Raw genomic sequence first — 21,559 nt, 5'->3', positions numbered from 1 at the left:
AACGCATCACCGGGGGCACATTGCTTGCCCGACAGCACCCAATGTCACAGGAAGGCCAAAAAGAACATCAAGGAGATCAACCACCCGAGCAACAGCCTGTTCATCCCTCTACCATCCAGAAGGTGAGGTCAGTACAGGTGCATCAACGCTGGGACTGAAAGACAGCTTCTATCTCAAGGCCATCAGACTGTTAAATAGCCATCACTAGCCGGCTACCACCTGGTTACTCAACCCTGCACCTTAGAGGCTGCTGCACTATATACACATTTAACCTTTATTTAACTAGGCAAGTCAGTTAAGAACAAATTATTTACAATGACGGCCTACCGGGGAACAGTGGGTTAACTGCCTTGTTCAGGGGCAGAACGACAGATTTTTACCTTGTCAGCTCGGGGATTTGATCCAGCAACCTTTCAGTTACGCTCCATGTTTAGGGGTGGCTACCTGCCACCCCTAAACATGGAATCACTGATCACTTTAATCATGTTTACATACTGTTTTACTAATTTCATATGTATATACTTTATTCTATATTTTAGTCAATGCTCATCTGACATTGCTCATCCTAATATTTATATATTTCTTAATTTCATTATTTTAATTTAGATCTGTGTGTATTGTTGTAAATTGTTATATACTACTGCACTGTTGGAGCTAGGAACGCAAGCATGTCGCTACACCCGCAATAACATCTGCTAAATATGTGTATGTGACCAATAACATTTGATTTGAATTTATTCTCAATTAGGTAATGCAGTCATTCTACACGTTTTCTAAATTGGCCTACAATTGCATCACAAGTTGCGTACCAACCAAACGACCACCCCAAAAAGCGGAAAATTAACAAAATACAGAACACAGTGCAATCTAAAGTGACCTAAACGGTCCCAGATGATGCCCTTCTTGTTAGCCTAACATTAAGAAAATCGGTCCAAAATTGTAGATGGTAAATCCGAAAAATGTATGTACCAACGTTTCGGTCTCAGTCGACCTTCATCAAGGTAATATTTTTCCCTCTGTTCGCCGCCAGGCTCCAGGTTACGGAGACGTCAGGCTATCACTGGAGATGATCCCAGACACTGTCAACCTAGAGGAACCCTTCGACATAACCTGTAAAATCACCAACTGCAGGTATAGTCATACAGACTCCTCAAATATTATTGTACACCAGGGTTGGGGTATATAGCGTTTCAATTCACTTGACTGAATTCAATTAAAAATGAATTGAAATGGAATTGACCTCAACTCTGCTATACGCATGTACTGATCTTTATATGCTTTAGTCAACTCCCCTGTCGGTCATTGTCATGCCATTTCATTCATGTACGAGAAGGAATGACAACCGATAGTCAGATGGCTTGGTTAAAGAACATACCGATGTGTAACCAGGCTGGTTGTGTGTGTGGTTGCAGTGAGAGGACCATGGACCTGGTGCTGGAGATGTGTAACACCCGCTCCATCCACTGGTGTGGTGTATCAGGGAGACAGCTAGGCAAAGTCAGCCCCAGTGCCTCACTCGCTTTGCCCCTCAAACTCCTCTCCTCTGTCCAGGGACTGCAGGTATTTCTAAAGTTATTCACGTTATAATACTTGGTAACACTTAGGTTAAAGCAGAGAGGTATCAAGCTTTAATACTTGTCACAAGCATGCAATACAATATTTGTTTTGTCTTTTAATAACAAGGCTTATATGTTATGTCCCTCGATCCATAATATTTTCAACTGCCTCAAACTGGCTGTTATTTAGTGTGTGGTCATTGTGAGATGATTAAATGATATTGTAAGGCCTTACCATTTTATTGACATGTTTAACGAATGCCCCACTTCACTTTTCCCAAAAATAAAAATGTCATCTGAAAAATGAAAAAGTTGCAATATTATAGCAAAAAGAATGTCCTCAAGCCTCCAGTAAAGAGAGATACACAACTTCTCACGGATTATGGCTGAACTTTGCCTCTTATCTTCCCCAAGAGGCTAAAATCTGTTGATTAGGTCACTAGCTGTTGAACTAAGTTTGCTGTAGTATTTAAGCAAGAAGGTCCACTTTTCAAAGTTTTATTTTCTCGCTCGCCTTGACAATAAATTCATGAAACATTCAATTGGCCTAAATGGGATCATACATGCTCATGACAAGTTTTACAATGCATTGTAACTGCATCACAATGCATTATACCTGGATGCTTTTATAGTGTTACCCACAAAGCATGTATGACCCTTTATGATATCTTATTATAGCCAAGGCTTATTATTATGTTACGTCTCACTTTGACTGTTAATAGTTAAAATATATTGCTGATATTAACCATAACTAATTACCATTTGCTTGTATTTCAGAGTATATCCGGCCTGAGACTGACCGACACATTTCTGAAGAGAACGTATGAATACGATGACATTGCACAGGTGTGTGTGGTCTGTCCATACATGAGCCGGGAGAGCTAAGACCTTTCCAGACCCTTCTAGAACCCAGCACTAAATCTCAAATCTCCATGGACCAACTTCCAAACTCTGCACCTATACTAACACCTTACAGTACACACCCCAAGGTTATCATGTTTTAACAGATGTTATGTTTTTAAGTTTTCTTTGCATAAAAAAATCTGGATTTTAAATGAATGTGCATTTAAATGTGAATAAAAGCAGTAATTTAATCCATGGTTGGTTGTGCTTTCACTATAAAAACATGTATGGTGCACTATATACAGTGCTTTCGGAAAGTATTCAGACCCCTTGGCTTTTTATTAGGTTACATCTGTATTCTAAAAAAATATATATATATACAATCTACACACAATACCACATAATGACAAAGCAAAAAAATATATTTTGAATTTGAATTTACATAGGTATTCAGACCTTTTACTCAGCACTTTTTTTTAAGCACTTTTGGTAGCGATTGCAGCCTTGAGTCTTCTTGGGTATGATGCTACAAGCTTGGCACACCTGTGTATGGGGAGTTACTCCCATTCTTCTCTGCAGATCCTCTCAAGCTCTGTCAGGTTGGATGGGGAGCATTGCTGCACAGTTATTTTCTGTTCTCTACAGAGATGTTCAATCGGGTTCAAGTCCAGGCTCTGGCTGGGCCACTCAAGGACATTCAGAGACTTGTCGAACCTTCGTCCCCCAGTCTGAGGTCGTGCGTGCTCTAGAGCAGGTTTTCATCGAGGATCTCTCTGTACCTTGCTCCGTTCATCTTTCCCTCAATCCTTACTAGTCTCCCTGTACCTTCCACTGAAAAACACCCCCACAGCCTGATGCTGCCACCACCATGCTTCACCATAGGGATGGTGCCAGGTTTCCTCCAGACGTGATGTTTGGCATTCAGGCCAAAGAGTTGAATCTAGGTTTCATCAGACCAGAGAATCTTGTTTCTCATGGTCTGAGTCCTTTAGGTGCCTTCTGGCAAACTCCAAGCGGGTTGTTATGTGCCTTTTAAAGAGAAGTAGCTTCTGTCTGGCCACTCTACCATAAAGGCCTGATTGGTGGAGTGCTGCAGAGATGGGTGTCCTTCTGGAAGGTTCTCCCATCTCCACAGAGGAACTCGAGAGCTCTGTCAGAGTGACCATTGGGTTCTTGGTCACCTCCCTGACCAAAGCCCTTCTCCCCTGATTGCTCAGTTTGGCAAGGCGGCCAGCTCTAGGAAGAGTCTTGGTGGTACCAAATTTCTTCCATTTAAGAAGAGGTGTTCTGTGTTCTTGGAGACCTTCAATGCTGCAGAAATGTTTTGGTGCCCTTTCCCAGAACTACTCATTCAAGGGTTTTTAATTATTTTTACTATTTTCTACATTGTAGAATAATAGTGAAGACATCAAAACTAGGAAATGACACATATGGAATCATGTAGTAACCAAAAAAGTGTTAAACAAATCAAAATATTTTTTAGATTCTTCAAAGTAGCCACTCTGCCTTGACAGCTTCATACACTCTTGGCAGCTTTACACACTCAAGGTACTGTACAAATCTGCCTCTGAAGCGATTTCATTATATGATTTCACAACAAGACTTTCAACAGAAATCAATTGCAATACATTTTATTGAGACATATTTTTGGGCAAAACATTATGCTGCTTTGTTTTACAAGCATATTCATTAGCTTGTCTGACACATATCAGATGGAAGAGCATGCAAAATCAACAAGACTGAATGAGTCTTATACTAGCTATCAACATTGCTTCAGCTATGTCAAATGAAACTGAAAAAAAATGGAAATGGCATTGACATGTGTGTTTGCTATGGTTGTAAATACAGGGGTGTTGGGCTGCAGACACTACATACTTTCAAGGACACGTTCATTTATCTTCAAATTAGCAGTCAGATAATTGCTATCGAAAGCAATGCTAGAATTCCACATGATCAAGGCTTAGGGGCTTTGTTTGACCCAACAGAAACTATAGCAAAATATTTGGTACAAAAATAACGGTTTGAACAGAAAACAATGTAACCGTTCTGTCGTGTGTAACTGTCATGTAATCATGAGAAAAAGGATACATGCTCCCTGTTCAAATACTTCACACATGCATCCTTTATCCCTTTCAGTCCTTCCTTAATAATAATTTCCTCCCTTTTACACATTCCTTAATTCCTTCCTCCTTTCTCTAATCTCTTTTTGCACCTTTCTTAATTATTTTCTCCCTTTCACTCCTTCCTTAATTCCTTCATCCCTTTACTCTCATTCCTTAACTCCTTCCTCAATTTCTCCCCTTCCTTAATTCCTTCCTCCCTTTCCCTCATCAAGGCAATTACTACAAGCAATATTAATAAATCAAATCCTGGGGCCAGTACTTGCAGGTGCAATGTTACAGAACGTTAACATAGAACTGTATTATGTAGAATAGGGAATTGTATCAGCTCTATTCATTTAATTTCTATCTGGTTTCCTCTCACTGAATACACCCCTGCATTCTCCTACATACAATTTTGTTGGATCAGTGAAATCTTTCAGAGGACCAAAGGATCTGTAATTCAGTATAGGAACAGGGCAATGGTAGGACATTGCTACTACAGCACAATATACAAACACAATAGAAAAACACAAATCCATTTGGAATAATCCTTGTTCTGATATTTCTTAATTTCTTCTTTCTCTCTCTTCTTTTTTGTGTATTAGTATTGTACTGTTAGACAATTACTGCACTGCTGGAGCTAAAAACCAAGCATTTCGCTGCACCTGCTTTAACATCTGCTAATCTGTGTACACGACAAATACACTTTATTTAATTTGGGTCTCTAGGACTGTGCATAATGTTTGGTGGAAATGTATTTGAAACTAATTGGGTGTTTTGAATGTGTTTCAAACTCTGTTTCCTGATTGGGTATACTGAACAAAAATATAAAAGACAATTTAATAGATTTTACTGAGTTACAGTTCATATGAGGAAATCGGTCAATTGAAATAGATTCATGAGGCCCTAATCTATGGATTTCACATGACTGGGAATACAGATATGCATCTGTTGGTCACATATACCTTAAAAAGAATAGGCTTCATAATGGACCTCAGGATCTCGTCACATTATTTTTGTGCATTCAAATTGCCATCTAAAAAATACAATTGTGTTTGTTTTCCGTAGCTTATGTCTGCCAATACCATAACCCCACCGCCACCATGGAGCACTCTGTTCACAATGTCAACATCAGCAAACCGCTCACCCACACGTTGCCATACACGTGGTCTGCGGTTATCAGGCCGATTGGACATACTGCCAAATTCTCTAATACGACATTGGAGGTGGCTTATGGTAGAGAAATTAACATTAACTTCACTGGCAACAGCTCTGGTGGACATTCCTGCAGTCAGCATGCCAATTGCACGCTCCCTCAAAACTTGAGACATATGTGGCATTGTGTTGTGTGACAAAACTGCACATTTTAGAGTGGCCTTTTATGGTCCCCAGCACAAGGTGCACCTGTGTAATGATCATGCTGTTTAAATCCATTTCTTGACATGTCACACCTGTCAGGTGGATGGATCATCTTGGCAAAGGAGAAATGCTCACTAATAGGGACGTAAACAAATTTGACACAACATTTGAGAGAAATAAGCTTTTTTTGTGCGTATGGAACATTTTGGGGATCTTTTATTTCACCTCATGAAATCATGGGACCAACACTTTACATGTTGTGTTCATATTTTTGTTCAGTGTACATAGAATGTGTTAGATACTCTGTCTCCTGATTGGGTGTGTAAAATGTTTCCTCTCCTCTCTGAAGACCCAGTCCCAGTGAAGTGCCATCGTACCCATCTCTATCTGTCCCTTCATTCCAGCTCGGCCGGTGATGTGAGTTTAAGGAATGGGTGTAGAGATTGTAATCACGTCATATGGTTGCCCTTCCTTTATTGAAACATACGCTGAAGGTAAGAAACATTGACATGCCTTCAAATGTCCTTTTCACCTTGTGTAACAACATTGTAATAACAGTTTAGTAATTAATAAGCAGATCCTGATCCATCTATTGCCGGTAAAACAAAAGTGCACATGTACAATCAGGTCTCTGCTATGATATAACTGGACAGGTGGCATCCAATCCACCACAATCTCCATGCTAATTCTCACCATTCCATTAGAGCACATGAAGGGGAGGAAGCCTCTTTAGACTATGGAGATGCACTCTAAGAGCGAGCCCTAACCTCTGTGTTGTAGTACACAGACCTGTGTGGATCACGAGTGCTCCTCAGCACTGCCACTGAAGGAGCGGCTGCGGATGTGGTTCCTCAGCTGTTCGATCAACTCTGGGTTCTGATGCTGGATCTGCTGGGCAAACTGCTGACCGCTGCAAACAAATAGATCAGAGTTAGCATTTAGTGTTTCTCTGCTTTACTTATTTACTCATTGTGTCAGGCAGCTTGTGATACAAACAGGATGTAGCATCCTACATCAAATATTTAAAAGAAACTTCTAAAATAATTTAAAATGTCAAGGGAAATTCATGATAATTTAAGTCCAAATTAAACCTCACTAATTCTTGATGTGTCTGATGCTTATTTAAATGTGTAATTAGAGCCCTAATATCATAAACAGAGAGTCCCTGTGTATGTTACAGTAATAGCCCTATGGTGCTGCCATACGCTTCAATCAGGCTGGAGATGTCTGACAGTCCTCCCACTCCTGCTGCTGGACCCCCAACTGCATTGGACATCATCCCAGACATACTGCACACAGAGGAAAAGAACCCAAAAGAGTTATAAACATGTGTCACACGCCATTTTATGACAAAAACTTGAAACAAATCTGAGTACAATTGAACAGTAATTCCTACATTCTGACTTCTTCAAGAAATTATAACAGGATTATGAATTAGTGGGATGTAGGGTATTTTTGTATAGTAAAACATAAATCAAATTTTATTTGTCACATGCTTCGTAGACAACAGGTGTAGACTAACAGTGAAATGCTTACTTACGGGTCCTTTTCCAACAATGCAGAGTTAAAGATAAGATACACATTTTAATAAAAAATTTAAATTGTGACACGAGGAATAAATACACGCTAAATAACGAATACAAATAAAGAGTAAAAAATAACATGGCTCTATACACTACCGTTCAAAAGTTTGGGGTCACTTAGAAATGTCCTTGTTTTTGAAAGAAAGCACTTTTTTTTGTCCGTTAAAATAACATGAAATTGATCAGAAATACAGTGTAGACATTGTTAATGTTGTAAATGACTATTGTAGCTGGAAACTGATGATTTTTAATGGAATATCTACATAGGTGTACAGAGGCCCATTATCAGCAACCATCACTCCTGTGTTCCAATGGCACGTTGTGTTAGCTAATCTAAATTTATAATTTTATAATTGATCATTAGAAAACCCTTTTGCAATTATGTTAGCACAGCTGAAAACTGTTGTTCTGATTAACGAAGCAATAAAACTGGCATTCTTTAGACTAGTTGAGTATCTGGAGCATCAGCATTTGTGGGTTCGATTACAGGCTCAAAATGGCCAGAAACAAAGAACTTTCTTCTGAAACTCGTCAGTCTATTCTTGTTCTGAGAAATGAAGGCTATTCCATGCGAGAAATTGCCAAGATCTGCCTAGAAGGCCAGCATCCCGGAGTCGCCTCTTCACTGTTGACGTTTAGACTGGTGTTTTGCAGGTACTATTTAATGAAGCTGCCAGTTGAGGCATCTAGACACAATAATGTACTTGTCCTCTTGCTCAATTGTGCACCGGGGCCTCCCACTCCTCTTTCTATTTTGGTTAGGGTCAGTTTGTGCTGTTCTGTGAAGAGAGTAGTACACAGCGTTGTATGAGATCTTCAGTTTTTTGGCAATTTCTCGCATGAAATAGCCTTATTTTCTCAGAACAAGAATAGACTGACGAGTTTCAGAAAAAGGTCTTTGTTTCTGGCCATTTTGAGCCTGTAATCAAACCCACAAATGCTGATGCACCAGATACTCAACTAGTCTAAAGAAGGACAGTTTTATTGCTTCTTTAATCAGAACAACAGTTTTCAGCTGTGCTAACATAATTGCAAAAGGGTTTTCTAATGATCAATTAGCCTTTTAAAATGATAAGATTGGATTAGCTAACACAACGTGCCATTGGAACACAGGAGTGATGGTTGCTGATAATGGGCCTTTGTATGCCTATGTAGATATTCCATTAAAAATCATCCGTTTCCAGCTACAATACTCATTTACAACATTAACAATGTCTACACTGTATTTCTGATCAATTTCATGTTATTTTAACAGACAAAAAAAAGTGCTTTCTTTCAAAAACAAGGACATTTCTAAGTGACCCCAAACTTTTGAACGGTAGTATATATGGGGAGTAGAAAATAACATGGCTATATACAGGGAGTACCAGTACCAAGTCGATGTGCAGGGGTATGAGGTAATAGAGGTAGCTATGTACTGTACATATACAGTAGGTAGGGGTAATATTGATTGGCTGTGTCTCGATAGATTCAGTGGGGTGGCTTTCACCTAGTTATTCATCCAGATCAGTGCAGATGAAGGAAACGAGATGAGGAAAGGATGCCTCACACTATTGAGCCCCAGCCCTGGGTATGCTGAAACATGCCGAACACTCACAGCTGTTGCACTTGCTGGTTCTGCATCACACTGGCGGCCTGTAAATACACACAAAGCCAATCACCATGTCACCCATTTAAATGTGTGAAAATGACAATTAATTAACAGCGTTGATGGGGAACCGGATGCATTCTCAAGAGGCGTGGCTACTTAGTGCTGGTACCAATTTTATAGCTGTCTAGTAAAACTATTCATGATTCAGCCCAGCTTCTGCCATGTAGGATTGGTATGCTTATAATGACATGCACTCTCTGCCTGGCAGGCATTCCATCAGCCACCCATTCAATCAACCAGTCATGATCAACACCTTGAATGTCCCCAGGCCCCTTGACAATGGCATTGGTGGAATACCAAGCCAACTGTGTAAGGCATGCGGTTAATTTTAGGACGCATTAACCGTATCACAAACACTCATAAAAGAAGTATGAGGAATCTGTGTCTAGGATTTGTCTAGACCAGGGATGGCTTTGGCCCTGGAGGGACTGCAATGTGCATCAGACCTGGGTCGAATATAGTATTTATTTTCTTTCAAATATTGCAGGTGCGCCTGATTTTCTGATGTAATAGAACCAATGGCATAGTCCCAAAAGTGCATACCCCCACCCCCCGCATCTGGTGCACCGTATAAGCACATCCAAAGTACATTAAGGAAAACAACATCTATTTCCACCCAGGCACAGTGCATTCGGAAAGTATTCAGACCACTTGACTTTTTTCACATTTTGTTATGTTACAGTCTTATTCTAAAATGTTTTAAATTGTTGGTGTTTTTTTCATCAATCTACACACATCAATCTTTGGTGCTACAAACTTGGCACACCTGTATTTGGGGTGTTTCCCCCATTCTTCTCTGCAGATCCTCTGAAGCTCTGTCAGGTGGAATGGGGAGTGTCGCTACACAGCTATTTTCAGGTCTCTCCAGATGTTCGATCGGGTTCAAGTCCGGGCTCTGGCTGGGCCTCTCAAGGACATTCAGAGACTTGTCCCGAAGCCATTCCTGCATTGTCTTGGCTGTGCGCTTAGGGTTGTTGTCCGGTTGGAAGGTGAACCTTCGCCCCGGTCTGAGGTCCTGAGCGCTCTGGAGCAGGCTTTCATCAAGGAATGCTCGGTTCATCTTTCCCTCAAACCTGACTAGTCTCCCAGTCCCTGCCGCTGAAAAACATCCCCACAGCATGATGCTGTCACCACCATGCTTTACCGTAGGGATGGTGCCAGGTTTCCTCCAGACATGACACTTAGCATTAAGGTCAAAGAGTTGAATCTTGGTTTCTTCAGACCAGATAATCTTGTTTCTCAAGGTCTGAGTCTCCATTAGGTGCCTTTTGGCAAACTCCAAGCGGGCTGTCATATGCCTTTTACTGAGGAGTATGTCTGGCCACTCTTCCATAAAGGCCTGATTGGTGGAGTGCTGCAGAGATGATTGTCCTTCTGGAAGGTTATCTCATCTCCACTGGGAAACTCTGGAGCTCAGTCAAAGTGACCATTGGGTTCTTGGTCATCTCCCTGACCAAGGCCCTTCTCCCCCGATTGCTCAGTTTGGCCGGGCGGCCAGCTCTAGGAAGAGTCTTGGTGGTTCCAAACTTCTTCCATTTAAGAATGATGGAGGCCACTGTGTTCTTGGGGACCTTCAATGCTGCAGACATTTTTGGTACCCTTCCTCAGATCTGTGCCTTGACACAATCCTGTCTCGGAGCTCTACGGACAATTCCTTCGACCTCATGGCTTGGTGTTTGCTCTGACATGCACTGTCAACTGTGGGACCTTATATAGACAGATGCGTGCCTTCCAAATCATATCCAATCAATTGAATTTACCACAGGTGGACGCCAATGAAGTTGTAGAAACATCTCAAGGATGATCAATGGGAACAGGATGCACCTGAGCTCAAAAAAGTATAGACCTGTTTTCACTTTGTCATTATGGGGTATTGTGTGTAGATTGATGAGCATTTGTATTTATTTAATCAATTTTAGAATAAGGCTGTAACGCAACAAAATGTGGAAAAAGGGAAGGGGTCTGAATACTTTCTGAATGCACTGTACATGTTGTGTGCAGATGTTTGTTCCAGCCAAGCACTAATCATAGTCTTACCATGCTGATGAAGGCAGGGTTGTTGATGAGGCTGGCCATGTCAAATCCCAGTCCCGTAGCTATCTATAACAAGCAAACATTCAAAATCTTCATTTTGTATTTGTATTTATTATGAATCCCTATTAGCTGCTGCCAAGCAAGGCATGTGTGTATAGTAAGTATGCTATCGTGTGTGTGTATATGTGTGTCTGTGCCTGTGTGTGTGTCTCTTCACAGTCCCCATCTCTTCACACTCCATAAGGTGTATTTTTATCAGTTTCTTCAATCTGATTTTACTGATTGCATGAGTTACTTGATGTGGAATATACAGATGAAGTCAGAAGTTTACCTATACTTAGGTTGGAGTCATTAAAACTCATTTTTCAACCACTCCACAAATTTCTTGTTAACAAACTATAGTTTTGGCAAGTCGGTTAGGACATCTACTTTGTGCATGACACAACTCATTTTTCCAACAATTGTTTACAGACAGATTATTTTACTTATAATTCACTGTTTCACAATTCCAGTGGGTCAAAAGTTTACATACACTAAGTTGACTGTGCCTTTAAAGAGCTTGGAAAATTCCCGAAAATTATGTCATGGCTTTAGAAGCTTCCGACAGGCTAATTGACATCATTTGAGTCAATTGGAGGTGTACCTGTGGATGTATTTCAAGGCCTACCTTCAAACTCAGTGCCTCTTTGCTTGACATCATGAGAAAATCAAAAGAAATCAGCCAAAACCTCAGAAAAAACATTGTATACCTCCACAAGTCTGATTCATCCTTGGGAGCAATTTCCAAACGCCTGAAGGTACCACGCACATCTGTACAAACAATAGTATCTAAGTATAAACACCATGGGACCGCAGCCGTCATACCGCTCAGGAAGGAGACGTGTTCCGTCTCCTAGAGATGAATGTACTTTGGTGCGAAAAGTGCAAATCAATCCCAGAACAACAGCAAAGGACCGTGTGAAGATGCTGGAGGAAACAGAGACAAAAGTATCTATATCCACAGTAAAACGAGTCCTATATCGACATAACCTGAAAGTCCACTCAGCAAGGAAGAAGCCACTGCTCCAAAACCGCCATATAAAAGCCAGACTACGGTTTGCAACTGCACATGGGGACAAAGATCGTACTTTTTGGAGAAATGTCCTCTGGTCTGATGAAACAAAAATAGAACTGTTTGGCCATAATGACCATCGTTATGTTTGGAGGAAAAAGGGAGACGCTTGCAAGCCGAAGAACACCATCCCAACCATGAAGCACGGGGGTGGCAGCATCATGTTGTTGGGGTGCTTTGCTGCAGGAGGGACTGGTGCACTTCACAAAATAGATAGCATCATGAGGAAGTAAAATTATGTGGATATATTGAAGCAACATCTCAAGACATCAGTCAGGAAGTTAAAGCTTGGTCGCAAATGGGTCTTCCAAATGGACAATGACCCCAAGCATACTTCCAAAGCTGTGGCAAAATGGCTTAAGGACAACAAAGTCAAGGTATTGGATTGGCCACCACAAAAGCCCTGACCTCAATCCTATAGAAAATATGTGGGCAGAACTGAAAAAGCATGTGCGAGCAAGGAGGCCTACAAACCAGACTCAGTTACACCAGCTCTGTCAGGAGGAATGGGCCAAAATTCACCCAACTTATTGTGGGAAGCTTGTGGAAGGATACCCGAAACGTTTGACCCAAGTTAAACAATTTAAAGGCAATGCTACCAAATACTAATTGAGTGTATGTAAACTTCTGACCAACTGGGAATGTGATGAAATAAATAAAAGCTGAAATAAATCATTCTCTCTACTATTATCCTGACATTTCACATTCTTAAAATAAAGTGGTGATCCTAACTGACCTAAGACAGGGAATTTTTACTATAATTAATTGTCAGGAATTGTGAAAAACTGAGTTTAAATGTATTTGGCTAAGGTGTATGTAAACCTCAGACTTCAACTGTATATTTGAGATTCTTCAAATAGCCACCCTTTGCCTTGATGACAGATTTGCACACTCTTGGCATTCTCTCAACCAGCTTCACCTGGAATGCTTTTCCAACAGTCTTGAAGGAGTTCCCACATATTCTGAGAGCTTGTTGGCTGCTTTTCCTTCACTCTGCGGTCTGACTCATCCCAAACCATCTCAATTTGGTTGAGGTCGGGGGATTGTGGAGGGCAGGTCATCTGATGCAGCACTCCATTACTCTCCTTCTTGGTAAAATAGCACTTACACAGGCTGGAGGTGTGTTGGGTCATTGTCCTGTTGAAAAACAAATGATAGTCCCACTACCAATGAAACATGGTGAAGCCCCAAAATTGCCCTTGCTAGAAGCCTGTGTTTCAGACATAAGGAAGTGGATGGCTGAAAACGTTCTACTTTTAAACTCGGACAAAACAGAGATGCTTGTTCTAGGTCCCAAGAAACAAAGAGATCTTCTGTTGAATCTGACAATTAATCTTGATGGTTGTAAAGTCGTCTCAAATAAAACTGTTTAGGACCTTGGCGTTACTCTGGACCCTGATCTCTCTTTTGACGAACATATAAAGACTGTTTCAAGGACAGCTTTTTTCCATCTACGTAACATTGCAAAAATCAGACATTTTCTGTCCAAAAATGATGCAGAAAAATGTATTCATGCTTTTGTTACTTATAGGTTAGACTACTGCAATGCTCTACTTTCCGGCTACCCGGATAAAGCACTAAATAAACTTCAGTTAGTGCTAAATACGGCTGCTAGAATCCTGACTAGAACCAAAAAATTTGATCATATTACTCCAGTGCTAGCCTCCCTACACTGGCTTCCTGTTAAGGCAAGGGCTGATTTCAAGGTTTTACTGTTAACCTACAAAGCGTTACATGGGCTTGCTCCTACCTATCTTTCCGATTTGGTCCTGCCGTACAAACCTACACGTACGCTACGGCCACAAGACGCAGGCCTCCTAATTGTCCCTAGAATTTCTAAGCAAACAGCTGGAGACAGGGCTTTCTCCTATAGATCTCAATTTTTATGGAACGGTCTGCCTACCCATGTGAGAGACGCATCATCGGATGGGGCTACAGTGTCTCCTAACCCCTCCTGTCTCAGCCTCCAGTATTTATGCTGCAGTAGTTTATGTGTCGGGGGGCTAGGGTCAGTTTGTTATATCTGGAGTACTTCTCCTGTCTTATCCGGTGTCCTGTGTGAATTTAAGTATGCTCTCTCTGATTCTCTCTTTCTCTCTTTCTTTCTCTCTCTCGGAGGACCTGAGCACTAGGACCATGCCTCAGGACAACCTGGCATGATGACTCCTTGCTGTCCCCAGTCCACCTGGCCGTGCTGCTGCTCCAGTTTCAACTGTTCTGCCTGCGGCTATGGAACCATGACCTGTTCAGCGGACATGCTACCTGTCCCAGACCTGCTGTTTTCAACTCTCTAGAGACCGCAGGAGCGGTAGAGATACTCTTAATGATCGGCTATGAAAAGCCAACTGACATTTACTCCTGAGGTGCTGGCTTGCTGCACCCTCGACAACTACTGTGATTATTATTATTTGACCATGCTGGTCATTTATGAACATTTGAATATCTTGGCCATGTTCTGTTATGATCTCCACCCGGCACAGCCAGAAGAGGACTGGCCACCCCTCATAGCCTGGTTCCTCTCTAGGTTTCTTCCTAGGTTTTGGCCTTTCTAGGGAGTTTTTCCTAGCCACCGAGCTTCTACACCTGCATTGCTTGCTGTTTGGGGTATTAGGCTGGGTTTCTGTACAGCACAGAGATATCAGCTGATGTACGAAGGGCTATATAAATACATTTGATTTGATTTGATTTAAGCCCAAACCAGATCGGATGGCGTATCGCTGCAGAATGCTGTAGTCACCATGCTGCTTAATTAAGTGTGCCTTGACTTCTAAATAAATCACAGACAGTGTCACCAGCAAAGCACCCCCACTTCCTTCTCCATGCTTTACGGTGGGAAATACACTGCGGAGATCATCCATTCACCCACACCGCATCTCACAAACACACAGCGGTTGGAACCAAAAATCTCAAATTTGGACTCAAATTTCCACCGGTCTAATGTCCATTGCTTGTGTTTCTTGGCCCAAGCAAGTCTCTTCTTTTATTGGTGCCCTTTAGTAGTGGTTTCTTTGCAGCAATTCGACCATGAAGGCCTGATTCACAAAGTCTCCTCTGAACAGTTGATGTTGCGATGTCTGTTACTTGAACTCTGTGAAGCATTTATTTGGGCTGCAATTTCTGAGGCTGGTAACTCTAATGAACTTATTCTTTGCAACAGAGGTAACTCTGGGTCTTCCATTCCGGTGGCGGTCCTCATGAGAGCCAGTTTCATCATAGCGATTGCACTTGAAGAAACTTTAAAAGTTCTTGAAATGTTCCGTGTTGACTGACCTTCATGTCTTAAAGTAATGATGGACTGTCGTTTCTCTTTGCTTATTCGAGCTGTTCTTGGACCTGGTATTTGACCAAATAGGGCTATCTTCTGTATACCCCCCCATCTTGTCACAACACAACTGATTGGCTCAAACGCATTAGGAAGGAAAGAAATTTCACAAATGAACTTTTAAGAAGGCGCACCTGTTAATTGAAATGCATTCAGGTGACTACCTCATGAAGCTGGTTGAGAGAATGTCAAGAGTGTGCAAAGCTGTCATCAAGGCTAAGGGTGGCTATTTGAAGAATCTCAAATCTCAAATATATTTTGGTTACTACATGATTCCATATGTGTTATTTCATAGTTTTTATGTCTTCACTATTATTATACAATGTAGAAAATAGTAAAAATAAAGAAAAACCCTTGAATGAGTAGGTGTTCTAAAACTTTTGACCGGTAGTTTAGTACTGTGCGCCTCCCATAGTCTGTTCTGGACTTGAGGAATGTGAAGAGACCTCTGGCGTCTTGTGGGGTATGCATGAGTGTCTGAGCTGTGTGCTAGTAGCTTAAACAGACAGCTCGGAGTGTTCAATATGTCAATACTTCTCACAAATACAAGTAGTGATGAAGTCAATCTCTCCTCTATTTTGAGCCAGTGTACACATAGCTCTCCATGTACATTTAAGGGCCAGCCGTGCTGCCCTGTTCTGGGCCAATTGTAATTTTCCTAAGTCCCTCTTTGTGGCACCTGACCACACGACTTGATAGTAGTCCAGGTGCGACAAAACTAGGGTCTGTAGGACCTGCCTTGTTCATAGCGTTGTTAAGAAGGCAGAGCAACGCTTTATTATGGACACACTTCTCCCCATGTTAGCTACTGTTGCATCAATATGTTTTGACCATGATGGTTTACAATCCAGGGTTAATCCAAGCAGTTTAGTCTTCTCAACTTGCTCAATTTCCACATTATTCATTACAAGACTTAGTTGAGGTTTAGGGTTTAGTGAATGATTTGTCCCAAATACAATGCTTTTAGTTATTTATTGCTACTCATTCTGAAACTGTCTGCAGCTCTTTGTTAAGTGTTGCTTGCAGTGATTTCACTTGCTGTGGTAGCTGACGTGTATAGTGTTGAGTCATCAGCTTTCATAGACACACAGGCTTTACTCAGAGCCAGTGGCAGGTCATTAGTAAAGAGTGAAAAAATGAAGGGGCCTAGACAGCTGCCCTGGGGAATGCCTCACTAAACCTGGATTATGTTGGAGAGGCTTCCATTAAAGAACACCATCTGTGTTCTGTTAGACAGGTAACTCTCGATCCACAATAGAGCAGGGGATCTAAAGTCATCATGATCGATAATGTCAGAGGCTGCACTGAAGTCTAACAAAACAGCTTCCACAATATTTGTAATATCAATTTCTCTCAGCCAATCATCAGTAATTTGTGTAAGTGCTGAACATGTTGAATGCCCTTTGCTATAAGCGTGTTGAAAATCTGTTTTTAATTTGTTTACTGTGAAATAGCATTGTATCTGATCAAACACAATTTTTTCAAAAGGTTTACGAAGGGTTGGTAACAGGCTGATAGGTAGGCTGTTTGAGCCAGTAAAGGGTGCTTTGCTATACTTGTGTAGTGAAATGACTTTTGCTTCCCTCCAGGCCTGAGGGCACACACTTTCCTGTAGGTTTAGATTGAAGAGATGGCAAATAGGAGTGGCAAAATTGTCCGCTATCATCTTCAGTAATTTTCCATCCAAGTTGTCAGACCCAGGTGGCTTGTCATTGTTGATAGACAACAAAATTACAATGCTTGTCTTTCATAATTTGGTCATTTAGGTTCAGAATTTGTTGTTGGCATGTCATTTCTATGTTTGCCAATGAAAAAATAATTAAAGAAGTTGGCAATACCAGTGGGTTTTGTGATGAATGAGCCATCTGATTCAATGAATGATGGAGCCAAGTTTGCCTTTTTGCTTAAAATGTAATTTAAGGTGCTCGAAAGCGTTTGACTATCATTCTTTATATAATTAATCTTTGTTTCATAGTACAGTTTGACGCTGAATCGGACAAGATAAATCTGTCTGTAGGTTCAGTATAATATCATTTTGTACCACTGCTAAAAGCAGGAATATTAAATGTGTCTGATAAAGCTGTTGACACAATTGGGATATCTTGACACACTTGAATACTTGTGGGATATAAGATACACATTTAATAGTACATGAAGAACTCTAGAGTTGTGTTCACATGTAAATAAAGTGTCCATTATTGGAGCTGTAGTGACAGTATTTGTAGGGGAGTAATGATATAATATTACATGTGTTAACAGTGTTTTTGCTTAGATTGACCTTCAGACATGAAATCACACAAGGAGGTAAAACAGCACTACTTACAGGACTGACTGCCTCTTTTTGCTTTTGCTCAGCAATCTTCAGGTTGGATTTGTAGGTGTCGTTCTCTGGATCTAACACCAGAGCTTTCTTAAAGTAGGAGATGGCCTCTGGGTACTTATTCATAGCAGTAAATGCCAATCTAGAGACACACAGGGAATAAGAGACATTGGAGAAGTGCAGAAAATTTAACTCCAGAGCAAAACAATAGCTATTTTCAAGCCAAATTCTTGCATTATCACCAGATCCTGCTATTGCTCTGTAAACAAAGTTCCAAAAAGCAATGCCATATTCCTCAAATGATACATGACTAGACATTGTAAACAACATTTCCACTACTCTCCCATGTCTAACTCACCCCATTCTCCCATAGGCTTTACTGTAGCTTGGGTCGATCCCTATGGCCCTCTCACAGTCCCCCGTTGCTTCTGTGTAGTTACCCAGTCTACTGTGGGCTGCAGCCCTGCGGTGATGACAACAGCCAGACACACAACCAGACGCTCAGGTTCATTTATTTGCACTCAGATCAATAAGGCAGGCACATGCAAAGGCTGCAGCAGCTGTGTGCCTGCCTAGTAGGCTGGTTCACCAGATGTGTATGCCACTATGTCTTTCAGCTCAGACAGTACTGTAACTGTGACTGCATTATCTATGTATAGTACAAGCATAACATGAGTTATTGTCACAGTTTTACAAATAATTACCAATATAGTTGGTATAAAAACACAATAGATACAGACATAATTTAGGTGTTATGTTATATATTTCTCATTTGAATACAGTATTAATACTTCTCCATTTCAGAAGCGGTTGTGTGTACCTGTTGCAGTAGTAGACAGCGTTTCGGAGGTCCAGATTGATGGCTTTAGAGTAGCATTCCACCGCGCAGCTGTAGTTCTCCTCTTTCATGTGATTATTCCCTGAAAATAAAATGGCGTTTTATTTCAGCCTGATGATCAGGTCACGTCTACTGACAGATTTTACGACAACATTACAAACCATTGTCAATCTGAAGGAAAACGGAAGTGCACTTAAACTGAGTTTGCACTCATCCAAAGTGTATTTATCATACGTCTACACTACATATTAAAACAGTGGCAGGTACCTTCATTCTTCAGTTGTTCTGCCCTCTCTGTGTCTTCTGGTGATGGGGACGTCTCTGGTGGCGCTGGGTTATTCTGATCATTCTGAGGAAAATACAATGACAGATAAAGTAAAATATCAATAAAGCCTAATATACATTATACATTATTGTAGTTTACTGATTGTGAGGTTACTGATTTGAGAATGATTGATGAACTGCACACAGACACGTTAATGTTGTAGTTAAGGTAAAAGAGGTTGAAATAAGGTAGAGAATCAGAGAGTAACCCCACCTTGAGGAGAGAATTGAGGAATATTTCAGTAAGAGGTTGTGGTGCTGCGAGATGACAGTCACTGGAGTTAATCTTGAAGGTGGTCTCCAAACATTGTATTGCAACTACAAGGGAAAAAATGGTGTTGTAATAACACAATAGTCAACACTGAGATGTTTATTTTATTGTTATACAGGTAACTGCCAAAATAAAGGAAACACTTGAGATATAGATATTGAAAGCAGGTGCTTCCACACAGGTATGGTTCTTGAGTTAATTAAGCAATTAACATCCCATCCCATGATTAGAGTCATGTATAAAAATGCCCAGTTGCCCATTATTGTGGCTGCCATGGCTAGAAGAAGAGATCTCAGTGACTTTGAAAGATAGGTCTCAAAGGAGCATAGGGTGTTTTAAAGTTGTTGTTGTGTGTGTTTGTCTCTGTCACCAGAGCTTAACCCAATTAAATACTTATGGGAGATTCTGGAGTGGTGGCTGAGACAGCGTTTTCTACCACCAACAAAACACCAAATGATGGAGTTTCTTGTGGAAGAATGGTGTCGCATCCCTCCAAGAGAGTTCTAGACACTTGTAGCATCTATGCCAATGCATATTGAAGCTGTTCTGGTGGGTCATGTTGGCCCAACACCCTATTATGACAATTTATGTAGGTGTTTATTTTATTTTGGCAGTTATCTGTGGGTCCATTTGATAAGAAGACATAGTGCACATGTTATTGTAGTCCACCCACAACTGAGTCACCAACCAAGTGTACAAATCCCTGAATTGGAGAGAGCAGGGTACAGTATTTTCATAAACGGAGAGTGATCCTACGCTGATCTACCTTCGAGGCTTTCCTGCTCATCGGAATTCAAAGCACCACAGTGAGTTTGATCTCGCAGGAACTGCACAATAGAGAATGCCAAGCGCTTCTCCACTGCCATTTTCGCTGCAAAAAAATAATATAGCATTTAGGGATACATAGAATAGAATCCCACACAGTGAGAGGCTGTAGAGTTCATTCAAACTAGAATAAGCGTCACGAATGTTTGTTTTATGACAGTTCTATTGTTACTGGTCTCCCTTACAGTATGATTAGCTCAAGCCACTGTAATGTGGTACATTGGAGCCAAGTTGTTAATACATTGCACCAAATATAATACTTTACTGCCTGTGGTAAGATGCAGGTCTGTTTCCAAGACAACTCAAGAGGGAAGTTGAGTGTGTGTATAAGCCATTCTGTATGAGTCAGGGAAAGGGGGATACCTAGTCAGTTGTACAACTGAATGCCTTCAACTGAAATGTGTCTTACAGTTCATGAATCCTTCAGATTATTCAACATAATTCAGATTTCAATGTGATACACACTTGTAGCGTTGGGATTTGGTAGTCTTTTCATATCTATTGTCTACTCATTTTAATTTTGGATTGTGAAACATATTTACAATACTAATACTGAGGATCTTGCATTACTGTACAGTAGTACTGCATAAACATCAAGCACAACCAGGTGTGCCATTATAAATTATCCATAATATACACAACAGGGAACCCATGTTTTCCCATATTATTAGATAGAAGAATATGGGATATTACTTGACATTGCACTGAAATAAATTATGACACAATCAATGTTTGGAATGGCATAATACAAACATACATTTTAATGAATTCTCTCTATTGTATCATTGACAGTTTTGCAACCATGCGTAATTGTAAAACCCTCAAATGTATAATCATGCTTGTTTGACATTTCAAAGCAAGGCAACTCTAGCCCTCTGTTCTGTTGACATCAGCCTCATAACAAAAGATGTAGTGATGACATGGGATGATGCGGTGTAGCTGCTAATGCCAGCTACACCGCACTTGGGATTTTCATCCCATGTCAACCTAATGCATCCTTATCTAAAGTAAACAGCAGTCTTTGATGACAGACATATATTTATTATTTACATAGCGTGTCCAAATACATGAATCTTCCCGGATCATCACCGAAAGTGCGCCTCTCTACCCATGCAGTGCAGTCTGCAACCTATAATGGCAGAGCATCGCTATAATAAAGCTGCCTATACAAGGGAGAAAAACAAAGCCAGCTCCACTGCTCATTCCTATCCTTCTAAATACAGTACTGTAACATTGTAAATAACAAGTCAAGGGAGGGAGTCAAGGGATGCCATTCGACGACCCCGCCCAGTGCGCCCACCTACCTGAGATATTTTGCAGCTGTCCCTGCTAACGCGTCATGAGAACTTCTCAGATTGATGCATCTCTGGCGCCTGCGCATTTACAACGGAAGTAACCCGATTCAGTAGCACTACTGGAG

The 21,559-nt window shown here is 40.9% G+C and overlaps 2 protein-coding genes across 11 annotated transcripts in view; one reads left to right on the top strand and one right to left on the bottom strand.

The window, feature by feature from the left end:
* Positions 1-2,650, top strand: part of LOC139552204 (trafficking protein particle complex subunit 13-like) — a 40,863-nt gene extending 38,213 nt beyond the window's left edge. For all 10 annotated transcript variants that reach the window (XM_071363696.1, XM_071363693.1, XM_071363692.1 and 7 more), the window contains 3 exons: positions 1,031-1,131; positions 1,413-1,560; positions 2,334-2,650. In XM_071363696.1, coding sequence (XP_071219797.1) covers positions 1,031-1,131; positions 1,413-1,560; positions 2,334-2,441 — 357 coding nt within the window. In that variant the 3' untranslated portion in view covers positions 2,442-2,650. The remainder of the gene's footprint in view (positions 1-1,030; positions 1,132-1,412; positions 1,561-2,333) is intronic.
* Positions 2,651-6,317: 3,667 nt separating this feature from the next.
* Positions 6,318-21,559, bottom strand: LOC139552200 (small glutamine-rich tetratricopeptide repeat-containing protein beta-like). Its single transcript, XM_071363683.1, has 11 exons — positions 21,444-21,559; positions 20,081-20,185; positions 19,258-19,361; positions 18,987-19,068; positions 18,702-18,801; positions 18,240-18,344; positions 17,885-18,023; positions 11,132-11,194; positions 9,041-9,078; positions 7,066-7,149; positions 6,318-6,770 (listed from the first exon to the last, which is right to left on the bottom strand). The coding sequence occupies exons 2-11, from the start codon at positions 20,178-20,180 to the stop codon at positions 6,659-6,661; spliced, it is 927 nt and encodes a 308-aa protein (XP_071219784.1). The 5' UTR covers positions 20,181-20,185; positions 21,444-21,559; the 3' UTR covers positions 6,318-6,658.

Source organism: Salvelinus alpinus, chromosome 24 (genome assembly GCF_045679555.1).
Source record: "Salvelinus alpinus chromosome 24, SLU_Salpinus.1, whole genome shotgun sequence".
In the NCBI taxonomy this organism is placed as follows: Eukaryota; Metazoa; Chordata; class Actinopteri; order Salmoniformes; family Salmonidae; genus Salvelinus; species Salvelinus alpinus.
This window is presented reverse-complemented; position numbering and strand designations above follow the sequence as displayed.